This window comes from Lissotriton helveticus, chromosome 10 (genome assembly GCF_964261635.1).
Source record: "Lissotriton helveticus chromosome 10, aLisHel1.1, whole genome shotgun sequence".
NCBI lineage: Eukaryota > Metazoa > Chordata > Amphibia > Caudata > Salamandridae > Lissotriton > Lissotriton helveticus.
In genome coordinates this window covers 694061908-694088633 of record NC_136071.1, presented here as the reverse complement: position 1 = coordinate 694088633, position 26726 = coordinate 694061908, and the positions used below count along the sequence as shown (strand labels likewise).

General features: G+C 42.2%; 1 protein-coding gene across 4 annotated transcripts in view; it reads right to left on the bottom strand.

Moving 5' to 3' along the window:
• DPP6 (dipeptidyl peptidase like 6) overlaps positions 1-26726 on the bottom strand; it is a 2254101-nt gene that overhangs the window by 1467526 nt on the left and 759849 nt on the right. Inside the window, exon 1 of one of the 4 annotated variants that reach the window (XM_078663247.1) lies at positions 6014-6320. The exons of the other annotated variants lie outside the window; for them this stretch is intronic. Within the exon in view, the coding sequence (XP_078519373.1) occupies positions 6014-6070 (57 nt within the window). The 5' untranslated portion in view covers positions 6071-6320. Of the gene's footprint in view, positions 1-6013; positions 6321-26726 lie in introns of those variants that run through there. 4 annotated transcript variants of the gene reach the window in all.

The following is a 26726-nucleotide window of genomic DNA, read 5'->3' as shown; positions in this document are numbered from 1 at the left end:
CGTGATTATGATTAGAAAACTGCAACTCGACCAAATTTCCAGCCTTTACTGGGAAAACTTTTGTTAATTCCAAGACTATGAAAATCTGGACCTCCGTGAGAAAGTAAACCTGTGGGTCAAATTCATTTCTGATTTCATGAATAAGACCTACAGCTTTTACCTATTCGTCAATCCTGCAAAATATGCATGTGTCTTTCCGTTACTACTCTTTGTTATGCAACCAATTAGGTAGTTGCTAATGTCATCAATGTTCTGCCCAGTTTACTTCATCAATGACATTATTGATATTTACATATGTAATGGTCAATGGTATGACATCTGTAATCTCTGTAGTTTCTTGGCGCTATTATTGTCATGGACGCAAGTGAAAGTCTGGAGTAAATTACTTATCACTATATAGGAATGTTTTCACTTTTGTAAACCAAAGTAAAGCTGTTTCTGTGTAGAGAAAATAAGAAAGGGAGGTCCAGGCCTTTGCCCTCACCATTTAAGAAAGTCCTGTCTTAAAAAGTCATTGTGCATAACCTAGGGATTGTCAACAGGTTATGGTGAGGAAACTAATTGTATGATTTGGAATATACCATGAGGATTTGGAAAATTGAAAGACTGTAGACGAATAGCTTTGTGAACATTAACCATCGCTTTAAACAGAATTCAGATGTTGATGTGAAGCCTGTGTAAATGCTTTGGATCTGGTGAAATGTGAGCACGTTTTGGTAGATTGGTTATTAGGAGATCAGCCGTGTTGTGCTGGTGCAGAAGAATGTCTGGAATGTAAACAGAGTTACAGTAGAGCAATCTAGATTGGACCAGGGCATTGGTGGTAGAACCATGAACCAGGCTGTTGATGAAAAGGAACAATGATATCAAACTTTTAAGTAGCCAAAGCAGGATCTGCCTACCTTAGCAACTAGGTTTTTTAGACATAGATTGGAAGCAAAGTATATAACAAGATTGCAGACTGGGGTTGCTGGGGAGGGGACATGGCCCATAATGAAATGCCAATCAAAAGAGTCCAAACTCACAATGTCAGTGGAACTTAGAAGGGTCTCTCTTTTAGATGTATTCAGTACTAAAAGTTGTTTGCTATCCACAAATGAAAAAGGAACAGATAGTCTGACAAGTGGCATGACTATCAAAGTCAAAAATCAGTTGTGTGTCATAAGCATCCGCGTGTAAGTGTCACTTAGGATGTCATTAGGGATGTCTGCATAGTCTATGTATTATTCAATCAGCATTGCATTGGGTGAGGTTAAGGGCACTTGGATCCTTAACCAGTATGTATCAAAGGATCTTTGTGTTTAGATGGAAACCATAATGTCAATTCTACTAACTTTTTCAGTGTCAGCGTTCTTCCAAATATAGTCCATCATGCATGTAGGAGCTTTGGCACTATAGTTATATTCACTGAGTTAATTCAAAAACAATGTTTTTATTATTTGGTGTGATATTTGTTACATTACTTTTACACTGAATTATTTTAGTGCATTACACTGGGTTATCATATGCACAAAGAAATGGGAGAAGTGGCAGAAAGTAGAGGCCACTGCATAGCATTTTTCTACTCAAATTGACAGATGAAGGGAGGTGTGGGCTCAAACCTCAAGCTGGCAGAGACCTCTAACCTGCCAATCCTCTCTGCAACCACTGAAAACTGATGGGTTTCCTCTTAGTTGGCCACACTTGCCTGGCAGGCAGACACATGGCTTTGGTCAGCGATGCTGACTGTAGCCCTACGTCTACATCAGGCACATCCTTGTGCAGGGGAATTGGAAGGAGGACACATCCTTTTACCACATCCTAAATCCGCCCAAATGTGGCCCAGATTTAGCATTTCCAGTGTTGCTATAGTCAAGTAATATATGGTGGTTGTTTATTTTGTTTAAATTAGTCATCTTGTGATTGAAGACCAGAATACCTCAACAACTGCCTCTCCTTTCACCGCCCTCCTACTCCCCACAAGAGAAACCTCTGATCAGTCGACCTCTCCCGTGCCACCGTCCCACACTTCTACATAACCAGAGCGGGTGGAAAGTCCTTCCCCCACCCCGTAGAACTTAAATGACCTCCCCCTCCACCTCGGGCAAAGCCCTACACTGCTTCCGTTCAGGAAAGACCTCAAGACCTGGCTCTTCAGATGGCCCCAATGGAGCCACACACCCCCCCCCCCCACGCCTTGAGACCCTAATGGGCGAGTAGTGCGCTTTACAAACGCCTGATTGATTGGTTGATTGAAAGACAGCAGACTTACTAATATTTTGGTGTCATTTTTGCAGCTACAGGCCCTATAAGTTTATATGACAGAGACCTCGAATAGCCAAATTAGGAAGTGGCAATGCAGAATCGTCAGAAAACCTATTGAGTCTTATAACGTCTTTGTCTTTGGTGTACAGTTCAAAGAATAAACCTGGTTACTAAATCACAAGATTCTGGGCACATGTAACATCACATCATTCTTGTACTTGACACTCTGGCCTCTCTTTTCTTATGCACTTTCCATCATCTATATTATTCTCTAGTTTGACTCTTAATTTTATCTCTTTGCGTGGGTTGCACAAATATTTATCCCATGCTTCAATATGTGCTCCTATACACTTTTTACTCCTAGATTTCTAGTCATATCTGTTGGCAAAATCGTACCAAACTCTCAGATGGATTACTTTTCCTTGTGTACTTTGCTGCCTCCTTCTTAGATGTTTAGCTATTCCAACTCTGACCAAATACAGAACAATGTTGCCCTTCTACTTGACCTGCCTCCTTTAGCAGTTTCCATACTACACTCTGGTCTGTTTTTAACTAGCCATGCTGCTGCTTCTTCCACATGTCCCGTGCCTCCAGGGTTGCACCGAGCCCTCCATCTACACCTTGATGCACAGAGGTGAAGACACGGCACATAATTCGATGCAGAAGATACAAGTTTAGTTGTAATATTAAAACTGCCAGTATTTTAATTCAAAATATCTGCATCTCCTATTACAGTAAAACCTATTATGTGTGCTCTAACTGTAGGCTAATTGACAAACACATATTTAGTTTCAAGGAATAGATACAGAGATGAAAACATTTTAGTGTAAGAAGTGGACATTGGGCTGCTCTTGAGAAAATGAAATGGAGAGCCCATCTTTTTGTTTCTAAGGTGAGATACAGAACGTCAACGTAATTTTATCCTTCTTGAGTTTCTCCTACCAAATGCCCTCAGAGAACAGCACAAAATAAACTGTTCCTATGTTGTACTTTAAATGATCAGATATGTACTTTCTTTATGTTCATACGCCGCATAGGTGACATTAGAAATGTATCGCTAAATATACATCTGGGATGATCAAGTGAAGATGCTTCAGCAAAGGGGGATCAATAGACATTTGAAAAGTCTAATAGACCTCCATTTTCAATGAGAGTTAGGTCTTCAGTATTGCCCATGAGCTTTTTCTATTTGTACTACCTGCAAATCAGTTATTGATAATCTTTATAATCTTTTAATGTTTAATGTTTAATGTTTTAGGGAAATTATTTTAGCCTAATTTGTAGCCATATTTAATTTTGCTCTAGCACAATTCATAACATTTTATGAATTTTGCAGGCGAGAAACTCCGTACAATGTTGGCAAGCAGGAAACTAATTTATACAGAAAATGTCTCGTAGAACCCATATTCTCCCTGAGCCATTCTCTTGTCGGTATTTCATAAGACTCTTGAAGGTGAGGTAAGGCCTCAACGTCAATTTTCACACAAGATATTGGCAAGTGAATTAAAAAATTGAGATTGGATCACTAAGGTGTCACAGTGAAGTATAACGGACAGGAACCTTCATACTCTTTTATGAAATAAGTGGGTTTTCCTAAAACTACACCTGTCAAGTTGGGGATCCTTCATCTTGGCCCAGCTTTAAGTATGGGTCTATTCAGCCCTTTCATAGTTTCAAGGATAGAATCCTATAATATAGAGAGCACCTCTTACTTCTTTAACCTCTCTTAACGTAGGGATATTCTGCATACTGTGTTTTAGATTGAACACTCTCACTGGAGGTGAATCAGATGACTTTGGTAAGTGATCCAGCTTTCTTCAGTTGCAATGTTCTAGCAGTGGGGATCACATTTCTCTTCTAGCTCTAATAACACGTGACGCGGATAGTCAAAGTCAATCACACTTTAGAAAGTGAAACATTACATTGTGGCATCATATTTTCCATATATTCTTGTCAGTATTGATTATAAAGTGAGAATTTGCACAGAAGATAAAGCTGTGCGCTTTCAAAATGCAACTCAATAATTGTATTTTATGGAAAGATGATCCTAACCTTTGCCTTCCATAACACTGCATGCAAAAAACATGGGCTGAAGGGCGCTAGTGCGTCAAATTTACAATAGCGTTTTGATGACAGCATGACATTGCCTTCACTGTGAATGATGGCAGTCAGGGTCCCTGTCAAAGAATACAGCGGCGCCTCGGAAAATTCTCAACTCGGAAGCCTACACTAACATGCGATAGTGCTTTTTCTTGCTTGTCCATTAAAAATTCAACAGATCTCTCCTCTCTACATGAGCCAAGAGTTTTCCATTCCGATGGTGTCCTGCACATTGTCATGCCTTTCTCTTTGCGACTAATAAAAGTGAGACAAATTTTGGTTGCAGATTTTTTTCTTTTACTTATCGATGAAACAGGCACACATTATCTAAAAAAAAACATTTGTGCAGGGCAGGTTTTCACACATCTTTCTCTCTTGTCCGTTATAAATGGGTAGACATTTCCCATCAGTGCAGTTACCCTGGGAAGTGTCAATGCATTGATCTTAGTTTAAAAGTAACCAAGCGCGGTATGCACTTCAAATAGCTTAACAAAAAACAGTTACTGTGTGCACAAAATGGCTAATGTTTTATTCAAAGCATGAAAGTTTAGGAGTTGTTAATAATAAAATAATGTGCTTCTAAGTACTGTACAAAAAGTAGCAGTTTGGTTTGAGGGTGTATCCGTGGCAGGCTATTTTGAGTGTCGAACATAAGGGCCCCCATGGGGTGCTGTACTAAAGATCCCCAAGACGTTTTCTCCACCATCCCCGCCTCGCCCTCCTGGGGGCCACCGCCGCTACCCACGCCCCTCCCCCGTCTGCTACAACCAGTAGAATCGTTGATTAAAGAAAAGAACACTGCATTGCATAACTCTCGGATAAATGGCGATTCTCCCTGAAGACTCCTAACTTAAGTCATTTTTAGGACAGAACACGTATTTTACAGACTCTAGATGGGGCAACAGGAATCCTGCAACTAAAAACCTTCAGCTTAAACCGGGGGGCACCTCTAATTTCCCCCATGGAGTGAGGCAGCGGACGTGCATCCGGGTACCAAATGCACACTGCTGCCTATTTGTATAGGAGCATCCGCACCTTGCAGATTCGTGGCTCTGTGGCACTCGGAGACATGTCTCCGGTACCTCACTCACGCTGTAGGGTTCCTATGCATACCACCAGGTACTATGATAATAGCACGCTGCCCTCCGCCTCAGCTGCCAAAGTTGCCACTTCCACGGTGCCCGCTACGCAAAGGCACCGGCAGGGCAAGTCTGACAGGAACCCGGCGGTGGAAAGGCAGCCCAACGTGTGCACGCGGTCCCCGCGGGAAGCTCGTGAACGCTGAGACCACACTCACTTCCCACGCGTTTATCAGGCGTCAAACCCCAAAATACATTCATTAGTCTTTTTTCCGTCCACGAACCACAAAGTGCTTCGAAGACCCTCCCGCCCTGCAACTTCCAAAGAAGAGTCAACGCATATTTTTTCGAACGGATTTGCACGTCAGGCAACGCACTGGAAGAAAACGCGGCTACACTGTATGTCGGAATTACGCATTCTAAGAGGCACGCTGTTGAACTAGCAATAACCAAAAACGCAGAGCACAGCTGGCCAGCCGCACTAATTCCAGCTGCTGTGCTGCAGATCAGATGGCGAACGAGGGGCATGCAATACCCTCAAATACCCAATAAAATGGTAACAACAAAAAAATCCACACAACAGGTTTTACCTGTTCTTGCTGGTGAGCTGTTTTTGCCGGCGGGTTTGGTTCTTTAGCGGTGGTCATGTTTCACTCCTGCTGCCCCCCGCACTTCCAAACTGCAATAAAGAGAGCGTGCGCCCAGAAGCGGAAAAACAAATCAACACGGAGCAAGCCCTCCTCCGTCAATCGATAACTAGTTCGTTACAAAATCTTTGGTGAAAATGCCCCTTCCAAATCCAAAGATGGTCTTTGAAGCCCAAGCCGGCGCTGGAGGAAGGATGCTGGCTTCTCAATTAGCAACAGTCTCTGCAATCGTCACAGTAACAATGATAACTGCTTGGCAACCGGCTCTCGGCAGCTTAGCATAGAGACAACCAAGTGATGTGGTCCCCCTCATTCTCCCACCCCTCGGCCCCCTCCTCCTCCCACCCCTGACGGCTGCACTGCGCATGCTCCAGGAAGCAGCTCGGCTTCAGCAGCCGAAAGCATTGCTAGTTGAACTGCACATGAGCCTTACCCAGATTAGAGCATCCACATGGAAAAACGCCCGGATAGGGTAGTTTTTTATTTGCTACTTTTCGGCTACATTTGCAAGTCCTTTATTCATGAGTGTCATTCTCTTACTGGTTGGTCACTTTGTGCTTCTTTCTAGGTATGTGCCATACGTATAGGTACAACATCTAAAGATATGCGTGAGATGTTTCAGGTGAGGTGATATTATTATTTTTTTGTTTGAAGATGTTGATACTGGAAAAACAACATCGTTTAAATGCAGGATTGTGAAGGTTTTTCAAGAACAATTTCTGTGGAGAAATGGAGTTCGTGTGTTTTGACTTTATTTGCAATTATGCCTATTTGATGACATTTGTGCATTGGTGGGTTGATGTATGCAGGAGTTTGCAACAATTGTTTGTAAGTCAGTCTGCTTGCATACCTTTATGTGGTATGTATGCATGCACCATATAAATGTCAGATCCATTGGCTTTGTCAGTGCGTCTGTATGAGTATACCATAAAAATACCAAACCTGTTGACTTTGCAGAGCTTGTTCATTATGCAGTGGCGGCTGGCACAGATTGGGGGTGGGAGGGAAGACTAGAGAGGGGTAAAGAAACAAAAGGTACCTCTCCGCAGCGTCTCTTCACCGTCGTCTCTCCCAGAACAGGAACAGTGCCCCTAGGCTTGCCTAAGCCAGTGGTTCGGCAATCAGGCCTTTAGACAGGGACTGAGAGCCTGGGCATGTTCTCCACCCATGATGCAAAGTGCGCATGACTGTTTGTCCGGCCCAAGATGGCCGGCCAAACATTCACGTGCACTTACATAGTGCCACCACTCCGTCTCCTCCTCCTGCTCTGAGAGCAGAGCAGCCCGCCCAGTCCACAAAACTGACACAGCAGCAATAAATAAAATGATAGTAACAACCAGTTATTATCATTTTATCTTTCCTTTATCCACACTGCTGCAAACCAGTGGAGCGACGCTCCTCCGCCATACGGAGGAGCCACCACTGTCCTTATGCTCTGTGAAATGTGGCAAAATAGGCACCCTAAAAACTACAAAATATTGTTGGTGACTTCTTCCTGACTTTCAGTTGTGACTTTGAACCTATTACCATTTCTGACCTTTTTGCAGAAGATCAAGACAAAAATTTCCCTATCCAAGTAACTCCCCCCCTGTTGCTGTAAAGCTACAGTAACAAGCACATTCTTATGTGCATCCCATGTTTCACACCCATTATCTATAACCACAATTCAAGAACATCAAGAACTTCCCTCAAAAACTGAAGTAGTTTATTAGCAGGCGACCTGCTTTGATATCCATTTGGTGCTAAGCTAGCGCAAACGTAGCAAATTCCAGGATGTAAGAGAAACTTGCTTCCAATAGGATGACAGAATTGAGTTTACCTTGTTGGACATCCGGAAAGATCTATTAGTTTTTAGTGAAAGAAAGACTACCTGTTGACAAAATCTGTCTGGATCTTAGTGAGCGATTAGGATCTATACATCCTCACTGTGAACAACTCCTTCTCCAATGAACAATTTTCTTCAGTGCTTGCTGGGTATGCAACTGTCTTAATAATGACAACAACATTAATTTGGTGCTTAATATCACATTATTTTGCACTTTTTGGTCCCCTCTATATATATATTAAGCTGTCTCGCCATCCTCATGGTCTAAAAAAATCATGATAAAAATGCAAACATATATACAAAGATAAAGTGACTTTCTGCCGGCCCTCTTCATCCATTGGTCTGTTCAAACGTCAATTTCTTTGCCTCCATCTTTCACAGAATAGCGCATTAGGCAATAGCCCAACCTACTTTATCCATTGGCTGTCTTGCACTGTGAATGACTGCCTTTTGCCTGATCACATATGTATATCCATCTGAAAAGGAGCACAGTGTAGCACCAGAGTGTGGAAGGGCAGCCAGGACGCTCTTTGCTTTTACGTTTTTTATATGCTTGCTATGCTAAGCACTTTTTGCATAATGCATGTGTTCCAAAATAATTACAAAAAATAACTGCCCACTTCCGAAAGACAGCAATACTGGCTTTGACAATGCTTGTTTTCTTACATGCAGTACAAAACAGCTGTTAATGTTACCCAATTTTGATATGAACCTTTAAATGGTAGACATTGCCAAGGTTCAAATTTGTGGCCGGTGAGTTTAACTAGATATCAGCAGCAATGGTTTGATTCACTGAGGCCTCTTGATAGTAGATACAGTTTGGCCGGTAAACTGTAAATTATGAGCAACTAAGCTCAATCACGAGGAACCTAAGTCACAGCAAAGTGAGCTCGTCCTTTTAAAAGCAAAGGAGATTATGATTTCCCTTTCTGTTTTTATTGTCCTTTCTTGTTTCTATTTCTTTAGTAATGATTTATGACTCCCCACCGGCTTTTTGATGTAGGTGGTTGCTGTTGATCTCAATCTTCAAATCAATAAAAAGATTTATATTATAAAAGCAAAGGAGACCTCGGAAGAAGTAAGCTTAAAGCATATTTTCTACTATCACATGTATAAAACAAAAATCACATATACTTCAAACTCAAGACAAGATCAAAACATGCATGTGAATTTTTCTTCTACCTAAAGCATGCCTAGTGATGGATAACAACAAACGTCCTTCCTCCATTGTCCCATAAATGCCATAAATCTGATTTTTCTGCTATTTGTGGTCCTAGATATTCATACCCCCATTCTTATGATCTGCCAGCCTTGACTGTCTTCCTATTCTTAGCTTGAAGGTAAAAAATTGAGGCATTATGTTCAACATCAATCTGCCAATTATCCCACAAGCGAAGTCAATTATTAGGACTATGTGTTGCCTACTTTAACTTGAAAAAATAAGTTGCTAATTATATTTCATTCCAATATAGGGAGAGCCTCTTTAGGGTGAAAACCATGAATATAGCACAGTCCCTAATATAGGCGTACCAGAAATGTTCATTAACAAGGTACAGGTTGGCCAGGAAAAGACAACACAATTTCCAACTAATCAACATGACATCCAACATCACATAATATCTGAAAAACCTACAGTGACACCCAATCACTATTAGGGTTGCCTTTAAAATGCTCTGCCCATTCTCATACCCTTATGAAACAGGTCCACCAATTTATATCTCAGTCCACCACTACCATAACCTTGCTACAATGTTGAGCTTACAAAGGGTGGCCTAAGTGATTGTCCTTACAAACAAAAAAGATACAACTCATCAACTCTATCAGGATTCCAGAAGAAAATTCCCTGAAATGCTGAATGGCCCAATGAGACAGAATTATTCATGATGTCCAAGTTACTCTTTTCTTGCACAGCATACATCATTTTTGTTTGACCTGACTCTTTTGTACCAGTCTGACTTTACTACAGGTCATCGTTCTCCCCCCTTAGAACACAGTCACCCATTTTATTTCATACTTTCTCATATCCTTCTCTGTCTTAAGAATATGTTCCAGCTCCTCCAACACTCTAAAGCTGCTTGTAAGTGACATACGGTGGTATATAAACAATTCAAATGAATTAATAATGAACACAAAAATATCTTTTCACCCGCAGAATTCAGTCCCAATTAAATTGGGTACTGATCGTGAGAGTTTATCATGTGAGCCCCTCACATAGGTATTAGACCACCCAGGATTGTCTTCCACCTCACAGAAACTCAGTCAGCCTCGAGGGTTGTTCACAATGGCCTTCTAGTGGGCAACCAAAGGTTAATTGTGGTCTGGGGCATGCAGTGGGGAGCATTTTGTAATGCAAACACAAGGAGGGATACAGTGTTGGAATTTCCCTAGATACATTTTTGTGAGTGATAAAATTAATATGATATCACATTTGTGCTTTAGGTGACGCTGTCAGTTCGACAAGCATAATCAGAGGTGGGTCCCCCACTTCCTGTGCCACAAGTTCCTGTTTTATGAGGCCAAGCTAGGGAAAAACAGTAAGGGGCTATTTGTGCTCCTCTCCAGAAGTAACCTAACTGAACCAGTTACTTACCTTTAGTAACACTAGATATTCTATATAACTGCAGAGTCCTCTCATTGTATTTCCCAGGCATCAGACTAGATGCGACTCCGCACTGACGCGGTTCTGCTCCCAAAGTGTTAAGTGGAGCCGTATATAAGTGTCACTCATGTGCGCTGATGTCAGTTGCTTTCTTTAGAAGTTGGCACTCTCAGACGAAGAGCCCATCAACAAATTGGCATGACCATTGTGCAGATTTCTAGACTGGAAACTTTTAAGATGGCAAAGATTCAGTTCACAGACAGGGAACCTGCTGGTAGATTGTGCACTGCATCAAGATTTGCTACACAGTGGGCAAAAAGCAGCCTCCAGAAGGTCTATGGGGTCCATTCCACCAGAACCACCACTGCCAGCACTGCATTGGCACTCAGATTTGTCGAGAAGCTGCATGTATGTCGATGTACAGCATCTCAAAGCACTACTGCCTTCACAAACAAGTCCGGCAAGATGGGCATTTTACCTGCTTCGTCCTACAAGACATTTTGGTTTGAGTCAGTTCACAGACCGATTCCCTGAGGAGGTACTATTTGAACTCTATTCACAACGGAGGCACCTGCAGTTAGAAATATCCATCAGAACAAGTTACTTACCTTTTGTGATGCTCTTTATGATGGATAATCCACTGGCAGATGGTCCACTTCAGTACTGCCTTGCACTTCTTTGCTCTAGAAAACCCCAGAAAGAGCTCACTGTCCACTCAATGTTGTTTGGTGTGATCAGTATAAAGACTGTGCTTTCTTGGTGTCCAAACAATGAAGTATGTATTCCTTTTTTTGAAAGATGATGTGGAGCAAAGAATGCCAGGATTGTGATTGCCTGTCTGACTTGAAACGGTTTTACCACTTCTGGCAGAAGCTCATGTCCTCAGCATCAGATTATCTGAGAAGAACATAGTACAGGGAGCCTGAAGTTCACTCACATGGCAAGCTGATGTTATGAAAATCAGGAAGACTATTTTGAGAGTCAGGGGACGTAATAGACAACTGTGCATCGGCTAAAAGGCAGTATACATTATGATAGTAAGAACCAAATTTACATCCCATGTGGAATCACAAAGGGTTTTGGTGGAAATAAATGTTGCAAACCTTTCAAAAATCTCATCACAATAGATGATCTGGCAACTGCAAAAAAACTGACATAGCCGACAAGTAGTCTTTAACCCCATGGATGCTCAGCATATTCCCCTCCTGTGCTGAGAATTTGTAAATCCCATTATTCATGACGAGCTGGGCTCGTCATGAGCGTGCGAGGAGGCTACTTCATGACGAGCCCAGCTCGTCATGAGTGTGGAAGGGGTTAACAGTCATAAATCAAGCTTCAGCTGGGTTAGGACCAAAACTAACAACAAAATGTCAGACAACCTGGCTTGCAGTGGGTCAATCTGATGGATGCTGCTCCAAACCACTAATTTATCCAGATTATTTGCGTGCACAGAAGTTGCGGATAAATGCCTCACTTCCAAGATCACATCAATTACTTCAGGCAGCAGGTAAAATGAGGTCAACTGCCACTAGTCAATCTCCAAGTGTGGGGAAGTAGTTTGCTCTCACCCTGCCCTGCTGCTGCAACAGAAGACCTTCCCGAAGCAGCAGCTTGATCATAGGACAAATGCTCATCTACAAGAGTGCGAGGAAACACCCTCTCCTGGTATATTCTGGTGCCACTAGAATGACTTGGGCCCTCTTCAGGACTTGGAGCAGGAGAAATAGCGGTGGGAAGGCATGCAGGAGTCTGGAGTGCCACTCTAGGTGGAATGCATCTCCAAGAGAGAGCATCCTGTGGTGACCTTTTCCCTTGGAAACTGGAAAATGTACATGAAAAAGTCTTGCAAAGACTGAGGGATAGCTCTGGATCAACATCTGAAGGTGCAAAAAGAAAGAAACAGATATCAGCACATATGTGAGGCATTGGCAGCCATCAGCGGCATTGCTGTGGTCACAAGTGCATGAAGATATCAGCTGGCTCCGCACCCCTCACCAATGTTTACTGTTTGCAATTTGGGGTTGTCAGTGTACATGGTACAGTTTGTTGTGCAACTGTCCTGGTAGGCTGTAAGCTACCTGTAATGCCATCAACAAATGAAGACTTAAACTAGCTGTGGTGTATACTCATCATAAGAGTGATATGTGAAATGTGAGCAAGCAAAAGTTACCAAAGCATTTTTAACTACATTCCTCTCCCTCTTTTACGCTAAGCCACCTTACAACCACATATCCAAATTAATTCTTATATGCGACTCCACACGTCACTTCCTGAAATGCTGCTATTTGAGCAGGATGCTGTCTGCTTTAAGTAAGGCTGGTCACTGTCTGGAGTGACGCAGAGGGTGGAGAGTAAAGGACTGTGGTGCAGCTTGAGAAATTGCTGGTGGGTGTGACTTTTGAAGCATTCTTCCTATCACATTTGTGTTTCAGTCCAATGCCCCAAGTGCAATACGTATGCCAAGACCTGCTTCCCAAGTTCGCTGTGAAACAGGATCCAGGCTGCATCTCACTCATGATGTCCAACAAGGATACAACCAGTGTGGGTTTGCTTGTGCTCCAGCTGACAACGAACATGGCCTTGAACGTGTGTCTAAACTGTTCCTATTGAAGCAAGACTAAATCTGATTTGCAGAAAGCTGGTGGCAGTATATGTAAATCTGAAAAGCACGAACTGCTCACCCTTACGGGTCTGAAGGCGCTGGGGTCCGTCGTGGAAATTAAGGGCCAGATGTAGGTAACTTCTATTTACCGACTCATAAATATCGAATTTTACCGATTCGGTATTTATGAATCGGTAAATATGAAGGAGGGAGATGTAGGTAATTTTTGTTTTTAAATTACCGAATCGGTAACATTCGGTATTTACCAAATCGGTAAATACCGATTCGGTATTGCCCATTGATTCCTATGGGCCTTGAAGTCCATAGGAATCAATGGGCAATACCGATTCGGTATTTACCGATTCGGTGAATACCGAATCCTGCAAGGGTGGAGGGAGTGTCACTTTGACACCCTCTAGCACCCCAAGTACAGGCATGTGTGACATGTGGCACACATACATGCCCTAAGGGCATGTCTGTGTGTCACATTGCACAGATGTGCATGCACACCTGGATTGGGTGGTAAAATACCGACTCTTAAGGGCCTGTGGCACTCTTAGGAGTGTCACCTACATATGGATTTACTGAATCAGTAAAATTACCGATTCGGTATTTTACAGAATCGGTAAATGTACCGAATCGTTAAATTTACCGATTCTGTAAAATAATGGCCCCTACATCTCAATCACCAAATACCGGTCGGTAACGGCCGAATTCGGCCGTTACCAACCGGTATTTGGTGACCTACATCTGGCCCATGGTGAGCTATTGCCCAGAGTCACATGGTGCTGAGCTGAGCTGCCGCCGGAGCCGGGGATCGAACCGTGAACCCTGTGCTCCAAAGTCAGCTGCCCTAGCCTCTTCACCACACCTCTACAGTCTGGCATGGCATAATGTATAAAGAAAACAAAGGGACTGGATTGACAATTACAATCATTTTCACAATGTATGAGATTTTTGCAAGCACTCCGCCCATCACCTTTTTGTGTTTCTGTGTAAGGTCCTAAGTGCAAGGGGTATGCCTAAACACGGGTCCTGTGCTTACTGTGCCACATTACATCAACTCAGGGATAATGTCATTCTGAGGTGGCTTGTGTACCTGCTCACAGGGGACTGACTGTTCCTACTGAACTGTTGCTACTGGAGAAGGAAATTCCGATTTGCATAAGGCTGGTGTTTTTCTGAAATTATATAAAGGGCAAAAGCCAAAGATGAACTTGAACATGATTCGAGTGATTAGCACAGATTGAGACTCTTGCAAGCATTCTTGGCAGGCATATTGGGATTCCAAATATCATTGTGCTTTAGTGTGATGCCGCAAGGGTGACCGGCATGGCCATTGTGGGTCCCTTCCTTGCTATGCCACAGCACTCAAACTGGTGAGACCCAACAAACTTTAAACCAGTTTCAGGTGACTTGTGTTTGCATTCAGTAGGCATTGGGCTGGTAGTTTGGTCCGGACTGTTCCTATTGGAGAAAGACCAAGTCTGATTTGCATAACGCTGGACAATGTCTGGAATGACAAAGACGGTAGAAGAAATGATGGACTGGAAAGAGGCTAAGACCAGGGGCGTAACAAAGGCCCCCGCAGCCCCCGCGGTGCGGGAGGGGACCCGAGCTGCATGGGGGCCCCTCAGCACAATACTCAGGCCTGACAGCTCCAGATTACATCTGGAGTGGGGGCTCCTCTGTGTACCTGGCAGGGAGGCCCCCTCAACTATTGTTACGCCACTGGCTAAGGCTTTTGGAAGCATTAAACGTTCTGTGTGTTTTACTAATATGTCAACACTCTTGTCAGCTTTGAGATGCCTCCTCCAGTGCTGTCAAGGTCATGGGTGCACTCGATATACTGTTCACAGGAACCCAGGTACCCTGCAAAGGAAAAGCAAGTCAACGGACCGGTAAGTCACTGGATAATTTTCAGAAGCAGCACAATTGGCAGGGCTGGACTGGCCGTAGTGGGCATCTGGTGCTTTCCCGTCAGGCTGGAAGGGAGGGGGACGATTTTGCAGCAGTGGGGGCCTTTTTTGTTACTGGGGGACGGTTTTGCAGTGGTATTGCTATATCGGCCCACAGCAACAAAAGCAGCAGTAGAGCTGGTCCATCAAGATTGCCAGGGCTGCTTTGGGTTCCCATTCCGGTCCTGACAAGTGGTACAGTCCAGAGTGCAGCAAACTAAAGCACAGTCATTGACACCTTCTACCCGAAACTTTGATGAGTTGTTACGCAACCTAAGCCTTCCAGGGTGAAACGAGGTCAAAGGTGACCAGCAGGTTTCCAATCACCTATCATTATTAGCTGCTAGATGGATTCTCTTGTGTTGCCATAGACACCAGTTTTTTTAATCTGTAGAATAAAATACCATCACGTTTCCTGGGTCTTCAATTCAGAATGAGGACTAATTCAGATCCCCATGGGCTAAGGAATAGATTATCCCCAAACTGTTTAAATATACATACTCTGGTATTTGTCTCCACCCTGAGGAGTGCTTCCCTCTCACCTCATGCAGCTGGCTGGTTGGTGTACCATTCTGATTTATATGTATTGCGTAAATTGCAATGCATGAGGGAAAATTGTGTATATAAAATTTACACTAAAACCTCACATATTAAAGTATTTATGTCACACATACATGATATTCCAACAGCAATGTTTTCCCTTTTTTCACTGCAGTAGCCTTTTTTCAAACTCTTCAGTCTGAGACCATCTCTTCTCCAATGCCCTCTCTATTCTTACCCTTGACCAGCAGCAGGCGCTCTGCCCGGTTCACTCCTCCTCCTCCTCCTCTCCCCTCCCTGGAGCTCTTATGCCCAACAGAGGTACATGCCAGTGTGTTTCCTGATTGTGAGGTATGTTACTGGATTGCACTTTCAAGATTACCTCGAGTTACTTGACAAAAGCTCTTCAACTGATACACGTTTAATACTATATGATTTTGTACTTTGCCATACATACACAGGGAAGGTGCGTTTTCATACACCACAAGAATGTAAGGGTGAGTTGCAAAGGACTGTGGGTATGCAAATATCACACACAAAGGCATCTATAACTCAGTCATGTGAGAGGACAGAATTATATTCCTGTGATATAAGAAAAAGCTCATGCACAGTGTATGTACTGCATTCAGAACAAACCCCCTATCTGGAGTAAGTGTAAATTGAAAAAGGCCAATAATTCTGCATTTAATATGATACTGCATGCAAGCCTGATTTTTACATTCCTGTTTGCATGCATTTACTTCTAAAAGTGAGGTTTTTTTGGCTTTGGCAATGCTTGTTTCTACAGCATTTGTTCATTTTCACCACCTTACTCTGGTCAGGCTGTGCTCTAGAGGTGGCCAGGCCTATCTTATTAATCAGGAAAGAAAGATGAAATGTTTAACTTTTTAGGGCAAAGTATTACATGAAACGTTTTGTATAACGTATTTAAATTTGTTGTTTTTGATTTTATCAATGGCATCTGCTGTTTATATCATAAAAAATATATCGGGGCCTTCATTATTTCAACACATCAACACTAAAAGGTGCCAACAATATTTTTTATGTCGAAGGCCTCTGTCAGCAAATTGATATTAAACGTATGTTGCAAACGGGATACCTATTATTGTAATTATCACACCCGATTTACTTTAGTATGGAAAAATGTCATGTTACGGTAAGTCCATGGCCGAGTGTGCTTTCACCAGTAAGCGTGTCCTGCCGCTGCAGCAAAAATAAGTTCCAAGCCTGAACATGTAAATAAATGCTAAATTTTGTATGGTAAGTACTAAATGAGGCTCCATTTTCTGCGCGGAAACTCGGAATAGGAGGTACATATTAAACCCAGTACATACTTCACCCAATGAGATAAAAATTTAAAGGTGTGAATTATATTTCATCCACAAAAATCCCATTCGGAATTTGGGACATTGCGGACATTTTTTGCAGTGCTGGATTTTAACAGAATTTTGCACCATGTAATGTTATTTTCACTGTAGACATGTTTTTTTCCAATAGATACAGTTTTACAGAATTTCTCATAAAACCTTTCACAGCCAACAAACTCAAATACCCTGGCTCAAATCTGTTCATGTGAAACAGCCAACCCTATGAAAAATGTAAATCACGATACAACAAAAAAAATGTAGCAGATAAGGCCCCTAAAGTATGCAGATCACTCCTAAAGCAATAATTTTAGCAACATTATTTTCTATAAAGTATACCAGAACGTACATGACATGGGGTCACAGTGGTCGAATGCTCTTTGAAAGACCTTGGCTGTGAGCTGTGGGGGACTAACAGACTGTCGCTTGTCTTTGTGCAAGGGCACACTATATTAACAGTGATGGTTCAGCTTGAGCACATAGCCCTATAAAATGTTGTTCATTATTGCTCTGCTTATCTGCTAAAAAGTAATGCAGTTGAGACGCACCTGAATATTTTCAAATTATAATAATAGACACCTGCCTCGAACCCTACTATTTTAGAAGATTACAGATAAGAAATTTGCTAGATGTCTCTGCTTTTATAAATGCCTTTAGTGTAACTCCTCGCGTTAAATTATCGACCGACCTCCCAACACACGTTGGCATATCAATGAAGTGCCTGCTTGGCGCTCTGTCGGCCTACTGCTGGTAAAATGAACTTTATTGCCATTTCTACTACTTCTCTCTCGGATCCAGCTGGTGTGACCTTGGCAGCTGCAAAACAACAGATGCCCAATTCTGGCTCCTACATTTGGATGCAGAGGAAGTCTTTCTTCACCGATTCTGGTCCTCGCTGTGAAAGCGCCTCTCGGGCTTCATAAAAAAGGCTATTCACTTGATGGGCTGTCTTGTTTTTCTAGTTAACATATTCTCACATGATAATTCGGCAGTTCCGCCCCGCAAGTTAATTAGCATTTAGCTATTTATGAGAAATAAGCTTGAGGTATTCTGTAGCGGGCAGCCGCAGTGTATAAGTGGCTCTCAAAAGAACCATTGGGGGCTGACCGGAAAACTGCAAATGGTTAGTTTGAGAATAAAACATGCTACTGCCTGAACCACTGTTGGTGGCTAAGCCACCTGAATATTTCAAATTAAATGTATACATTTTTCTTAAAATTTGTGCCTAATCCCTCATTAAAGGCATGTTTAGATGCCAACTTGGCTGTCATTCACATTAAAAGGAATATTTGTACAACACGGGATATCTCAGCACTATTCACAGATAATAGATCTTTAATGCTCACTTTGACACTGGATTCAAGCAAGCCGGGCTGAAGACGGCTGGAATGCCAGAAACCGGTCCTCGGAAGCTTGTTTCCGGTCCAGGGAAGACATGGCTTGACAGTTCGGGCTGGACTGTTCCCATGAGGCACAGGGTCAAACTGATTTGCATATAGCCATGTCTGAACTGGGGTGGCAGAGTGGGCTAAAGAACGGTGATGGATTAAACCCAGATCTTTTGACTGGGTGCGAGTGTTTGATTGATTCAGATGCTCCGTCCATCACCACCCCCTTTTGTACCGCTAATCCCTTATCAAAGGCATGCTTAGATGCCAACTTGGCTGTCATTCACATTAAAAGGCCTATTTGTACAACACGGGATATCTCAGCACGATTCACAGATAACAGATCTTTAATGTTACCCAACTCAATGTTACTCAGTTCATCGAGCCCAGAAGAATAAACGTGTGAGGGAGGCCCTGTGGAGTTACAACCTGCAACCAAGAAACGAAATATAGATCCCTGAAGTGGATGCATTAGTTAAGTGAGTCACGAGATCCTGCATCTACAACTTTATGATCTGAAAAAGTACCAAGATTGTTCACTTGCCAAATAACAAATATATTTCTACTTTCAGTGCCTTTTAGTGGTGTGGCCTGAGAAATTAAACTTATTGAGTTGGCTGACCTGATGCCAATGGGCTACTTAACCACAGAATGATAGAGGACACTGCAATTAAAAAACGCTGCAAAATGAAGTTGGCTATAGCAGCACAACTCCAATGTTCTAACAATCAGGAAAAATGGACTGATAGCACCTACAATGTGCATTGGGTTGTAATGGGCTAGCTACTCAGACTTTTGAACTTACCATTATTTTGTTTACGATAACCACGCTAAAGGAACCTGTTTATGCCACCAGCTTTTTGGCTGTTACTTACAAGTTGAAGAAATCCCATTGATGAACTGATTCAGGCAAGCAACCAAGTTCCTGAATTTGTGGGAATGACCGATTTTGTGGGTACTCGCACAAGTTGGTGAATCCGGGTGAATGGCTATCTCAAAGTTTGTGCTTGAGTGCAACGAATGTATGAACAGTGTGTCAAAAGATCATAGAAGTTTCAATGTGCATATAGTTATCATAGGAAATAACAGTTCTGATTCATGAAGCTGAGGTCATACTGTAGCTTGCTCCCATTTTCACCTCCTAAATGTAAAGCCGTAGCTTGAATGCCCACAGGTCCAGATCCACAGAAGTACCCGTGGAAGGGAGGAGGTCTGAGCAGTGAGCGTAGATGTGCACTCACATTCTGATGTACCCCCGTATCTTTGCTATATATTGGCTACATCGACCACATTAGCATGGTCACAGGTGCCTGAAGATGTCAGCGGCTCCTCAACCTGCACCCATGTCTCCAGTTGATATTTCGGTGTCACCTAGGTATATGGTACAGATTGTTGTGTAATTGTCCTGGTTGGCTGAAAGCAATGTGTAATGGCATCACAACCGATGGCCTAAGCTAGCTGCAGGGTATACTCATCCCAATAGTGATTTAGTTTGTACAGTTACCATGGCATTTTTAGCCTCAATCTCCTCACTCTTTTGTGGCTTCGAGAACATATTCTCTTTTTAAAACGTCCAGGCACCTTGCAATCACATATCCACATGCACTCTGCATAAATGACAGTTTAATTAGAGTTAATTTCACCGTTTTTAAGGATTTCAAGGTCCTTGTAGGAAAGATGATAATGCTTGGAACATCCAGAACGGAGGAGCTTATTTATGAGAGACTTGCGCTGCCAAAGGGTCACTTTTTCTGAGGATCCGGCGGCACAAACCTCTCAACCATATCTATGAGGCCACACAAAGGCACTTTGCTTGGCTTTGCATGGCCTCATATATAAGGAGTAAGACAAAGCAGTGCAGGTTGCCGTGTTGCCTTACTCTGCACCAGGAAGTTATTTCATGGGCGTTGCAGTGGATTTTACCATGCAACATCCACGGATTTTGGCGCTGCCCCAGATTTAATTATTCACGTAAACCTGGGGTAGTACCAAAACCTTATGCCTCTCCAGAGCAGGCACAATGAGGAGAAATATTTTTATTTCTCTTATTTTTGCCTCTTTTCATGTGTGATGCATTCTGCAACACACATAAAAAGAGGAAATCGCCTCTCTGGATTGTTTTTGTGCAGGAAGGTACACCTTTCTTCACAAAACAATCCTGTATGCCACGCAAACACCCTTGCACCATGGTGCAATGGTACATGCGCTGGTGCTAGGCAGAAAATTGTGCACCAGCGCAGGGGGAAAAGACAGGAATGCACCATTTTTCATGAATACGGGGCATTCCTACCCTTTCACATTGGTGTATAGGACAGTGTAGCAGGCGGGTTGTGGCGCTGCCCTATGCTAAATCCCCATACCTGAGGCCCACCCACAGTGTTTACCTTCGCTACATACATTATATTGAACACAGCATTTAAAAGCTCTACTGCCAGACATGAATCAGGTTAGAATAAGCTCTTTTTATATCTGGCTTGTTTCTAAATATGCAAATTAGCTTTTAATTCAATCGCATCGTCTTCCAATGGGCCCAATTAAGGATTTCTGCCACAGGCACTATACATTATATGAAAATATCCCTGGTGAAGAGGTCTATTGATTATACAGTAAATACAATTATCTCTCATTTTGTTTTTCTGCTCAGCTCCATTATTATGTGTGTGTCTCATTACCAACTGACATAAGTCAGATTATTATCCCATTTTCCCTGTTCTGCATGCTATTTAAAGATACATGCATTAAATATGATTAATTTTGATTAAAAAAAGCAAAAATATGTGCTGCTCAGGTGAAATCAAGTAAAGCGTATTTTAGCATGCAGTTAATGCTCATTTAATACAATGGATCTGCAACAGCGCCTATATAAAAAAAATCAATAATAAAAAAACTGAATGAAGCAAGCACTGGCAAAGGCAATCTGTCAGGCTGTAACGTTTTAATGCATGCACACATTGGAATTCATAAATGCTGTTTTGTGAGTTGCACACACAAATGCAGGTCATCACATCAATGCCTGTTAGCTTGGCTTTTCCAGTGGTGAGAAGAATGGCAGCAATAAGGACTGCTTACTGTATTGAATGCATAAAGGAGCTTTAGAGTTGAATTTGATAAGAGTGATGATTGAGTGCACTTTCAGATGTAAAATAGTCTCTCGCGAATTCCAATGCAAGCACTTGCTTGAGTCGGAATGATACAAACAATAGCAAATAGCATGGGGTCAAACAGGAGATACTCCTCGGGATGGATCCAAAGCCCACACCATGTATATTTTTAACCTCTTCGATGCTCATGACGGCTCCCGGCCGTCATGAGTCACGGTGGGCATGTGCTGACGGCGGCCGGGAGCCGTCATGACCACGCCCGCGATTGGAATGTTCAGCACTGCGGCGGAATTCGCGCCGCAGTGATGAGGTTAAAGAATTGGTAACAAAATTTAATTCAGAAAAGATAACTTATTGTTAAGCCAGGCCTAAACAGTGAAAGAGACTCTGATCTTTAGAGACTTGAGTATTTATAATAGGTAATCCAAATTACAGCCCCCTCGACATAATAAACATGTTAGGGTCATTCGTGTTTTCTACAGCTTGCTCAACAGGGCCTGGAATTTGAGATGGAAGTACAGGGCACCTTTTTAATTAACTCTGCTATTCCTACTATCCAAGAATGCACTTCAAATCAGTATTTTAACATTTTATCGTGAAAGTTTTAAAGCATGTTTTTCTTTGCTTGCCTTTATTCACCTTTATTGTCAAGGAGCCAAAATCTGGTTCAATCTGATGCTTGAATATACCCATCACAATCCTCAGGTAATGGTTTTAAATCTCGACACAAGCATTTGGAAAACTCTGAAGATTTTCTATCCTTTCCTCATCTGTTCCATTGTTCTTCCTCATTCCAGAGGGCTCCCCCTTGTCGGCCTTATTCTCATATGCTCAAAAAACACAACGCATAATAATTTATTACATCCGTCTTTATTGTAATCTGATTCCAGATGTTCCCACACTTGATATTCAATGTACAGTGTTTATGAAGTTCACAATACTGTATTCTTCTTTTTTAAAGTTTTGTTAGAATAATATTTCTGAGGGTAGAACAAATTTAAGTAGGTTACTTCACGAAATAGAAGAATTTCAGTTGCATGCATTTAATGTTGCGATTTTAGCTTCATGATCAAGAGATAAGTAAGAAGGGGGTAACATATGTTTCAAGAGAATACCAATGCAAAAATTTTATTTTCAAATATTAAAAAAATGTGTCTCCCTGCAGTCATAGAAATTGACAAAACAAAAAACATAAAATGCTTCACTGTAGGTTGGAAATAAACATAATGTTGTGCCTGCGAGTTTATCAATCCATATAGGAAAAAAGCTGGTAGGTGATTACATGCAAGAGAGAAGGTATTGGAAAAATGCACGCCTCATGTGAGATTATTTAGTTCTTTACAAGTACAAAAATACCTTCTAAGGAAAATGTATTCCAGGCATGTGCACAAATGAGATCATTCACACACTTGCCGCACCAAGTTCAATACTTTCTCAACACTAATGCCCTATATTGATCGTTCACCTATTGATTTGAAAAAGTTCCAAACGAAGCACGTTTCGGACTGTGAGAAAGATACATGGTGCAAGAGTTTAAGATTTCATTGTAATTCTGAGAGGCTATTTCTGTTTTTTAAACCCTGTAAGAATTCTTCACATACATACCAGACCTCATTTAGGAAACACATCTCAGTACACGTTGAGACCTCATGCTGTGCTACAGGATCCTCACAAACATAAGCACATATGGTGAAATCAGCATAGTGATATTTAGGGGGCATTGCGATTTCGGGCGGAATCACTTCCACCCGACATCGCATCGGTCATGGGACCGACCAACACCCGATCGACGGTCCTGAACGCCCCGTTAAGATGGGAACGAACACTGTTCGGTTGCATGCCTACATTTTACTATGCGAGCATGCATTACAGCCATAAACTGTCCAGAATGCATGCTCTCATAGTAAAATGGAAGGTAAAGTTCACCCCTCCAGCCCGTGGCAGGCACTTCAAAGTGCCTGCCACGGGGTGCAGGGATCAACAGGGTGCCCCATAGATGCACCCTCTGCCTCCAACCGGAGGCCGAGTTCCCAAGGAGGGGCTGCTAGGTGCCCCCAAACTCGAGTTTCGACAGCCTTTCCTTGTCGGAAAGACCGGCACGGAAAGGCTGCCGAAACCCAACATTGTCATCTCAAAGGCTGAAATGCCCACCCTAGAGATCACAGGCTGCCTTTCGACAGGACGACAGGCTATCCTAGCCCAGCTGAAGCCAGCCAGAATAACTGGCAGGTTTACTTTACGACTGCCTCCATTGTAATGAGGGGGTCGTAAAGTAAACCGACTGGCCCATTATGATGCTGCCTTAAAGGCTTCGACCGAGGGTTGGAGCCTTTTATGTCCGCATCGTAATCAGCCCCATAGTTTCATTACATAAATATACCTGTAGAAATTCAAAGGTAGACCATCTGGCAGGACATTATACATTCATGGTAAGTAAGAGTCCCTCTGCGGGCGTGCATTGGAGCTGCAAGGTATCTGAGAGTGGCATCTTTTTTTAGTTCTGTACTACAGACAGATTTAGCAGTCGCACTATCCTCATGCAATAAAAATAAACACGATTAAAATACATATATAAACATACACATACAGGAATTTTAAGGCAGCCCGCATCATCCACTGGTTTGTTCAAGAGTGTCACATTTGGCTCCTCAAACCACAGCATACAGCATGGAGCAACAGGCCAGCCCACTTCAGCCATTGGCTCTCTTGAAATGGTGTTTGCTTGTGCACATGTCCACATCTGCTTAAAAACTAGTGTACTTCAGTACCGAGCCTGTTGGGCCAATCTATGTTTTTATGCCAGGTTTCCTTTATTTCTTTTTTTGTGGTGTCATTATTAACTTATATAATTGTTTGCATGCCAATGTTATTCAGCAGCATTTTTTACTTTTATTAAATTTCAATCATTAATGCTTAATATATATGCCTGAACCCCCCCCCCCCCCCCAAAAAAAAAAATTACAGGCATGCAAGGCTAGACTTGTTGGCGTCTTTGCCAATGCCTGTTGGACCATGAAATTAGCAGTAGCAGGAAAAGTGGAGAAGATATCAGAGCTGCATACTATCTTACTGTCTTCTGCTGCCAATCTACCAACAAATGCACTCTGGTGTGGTCATGGGAGGAGATTGTTATAGGTGTTAATACTCCAAGTGGTCTTATTCTCACAAGTGTTAAGACTGAAAGAAGAGTATGAATTGGGTGGGATTTTGGGTTGTTCTCCGGCATTCCGGATAAGAGCCAAATTTGCCACATTATGTTGTGCTTATTTATTTGACACTCTTTCAGTATTTTAAGACAGTCCATCAGCCTGTGGTGTCCCCCTGACTGTTAACTTTTAAGACTCTCAGATTTTGATATTTCCTATTGTCTATTCCACGACATGGTATTTTAAAATTAATCAGCATTTACCCTCAGTCCAGTGCTTCTTAATGTAGGACTGGTCTGAAATTATTTTGGGTCCAGTCCACCCTTTGTTAATATGAAAATTACATCAAATTATTTCCAATCAGTTAAGGGCATGAGGAGACATCAAAAATTAATCACCAGGATGCTGAAATTATGATATAGTGCACATGACAAGCCCTGTTTGATCACCAGGCTATGTGGCTGTGTGGTAGGTATATGGTTTAGGAATATATGTCTCACAGTGCACACCCTGCAACAGCCCCTTCCCATGTGGATAGAAATGGTATTTTGTCCATAAAATATTAAGGTTGTAGTTTTGACTGCAAATATAGTATTTGAAATGTTACTACATTTTGTGGAAATAAAAACTTCATATCTGAATTTTAATTTTAAATACCTCTTTCTGTTTTAAACTTATTAGAGTTTTAATTTGTTATACTTTTCCACCCAAGGCTAATGAAGTGCTGTTAATTCAGTTATGAAGATTGACACCCCAGCACCATTTAATATTTCTGTAGCTTTTAAAGTATATGGAGCAATAAAGGGAATCATGTCAGAAAGTGATTGAAGGTGCTACTTGCAGAGTACACCTCGCACCTGTGCCCTGCATGCCGTGCTAGGATTTCCGTCGCACCATTCAAGCCTATTGCTTCTCACATGAGTAAGAAATGCATTATGCAGTGCATGGGGACCCTGAAGAAGGCTCTAACAGCCTAGACTACAGCCGAAACAGAGCACCAGCACAGCACAAAAACTCTGAAAACATACCTAACCTCTACACTCTTTGCCTATTCCTCAGTTGACTACCAAAAGGTATTCTTTCAGGTGTATTAATCATTTAGTCAATCCAACAATTAACAAAAAATTGCTTTCCTTTTTTAGGGTCTTTACTGTATTCGTCGCTTATTACCACAACACATTCTCGCTCCGGTCTACCAAACCAAGATGTGTGGCCTTTTAAAAAATATGTTTGAAATACCATGTCCTGATTATATGCTGTCTTCATATTTTAGCTCTCAACAGCAACTGCAGCAATGCACAAAGAACTTAAAGTGCTAGCAAATTGTGTGCTGCAAATGTCATGTGGTGCAAAGTAGGGATCGCTGATACAATTACTGATGTGCGTATTTACCGCCCTACAGCATGTACTCCGCCCCCAGATCCCTACCTCTCAAAGCAGTGGAATTAAGATTCAGTATAGACATAGGGAAACAGTAAAAAACACTCTCAACAGCTAGCCATTAGTGATGCACTTATAGCAGCTTCCTACTTTAGCCAAGGGACAAGGTGCCCTGACCTGGACCTCTTTGTTATGAGCCACATAGTGGCATTAATTGTATACGACAAATGCCATCTGCAATTGTTGTATGTCATTGCATACTCTTTCACTGTGGCATCACCAGGTATGTTTTACACATCTCGTAGAACGACACTGAAGAATAGCTTCTTTGGGGCTAAGAGCACTTTGCTGAGTTCACCACCATCACTTTACCTTTTAAGTGCTGTATTCAGACCTCAAGTTGAGAAGTTCTCTCTAATGGGATGAGGGAGGTGCTTTTGCGCCAGCCGGATACAATAACACTTCACTGTCTTGAGAATGACACACCCTGCTGTGGCAGCAATACTAATGTGTTATAAAGACAGCACTTTCTTCCGAAGCACTTTACATAAAATATTTTAGAATACACTTTGTACTGTTGAATCCAATCTGGAATTATGTCATGGACTTTGAAGCATGAAAGGCCGAGTTAGCCAGAATGGAATGCAAACCTGTGACCTGGAGCTCGCTTACCAATCTAAGGAAAGATTGCTGAATCCGTAAAGGAATGCAAGGGTAGGATCCAGAAAAATGAAACACAAGGAAAAAACTATA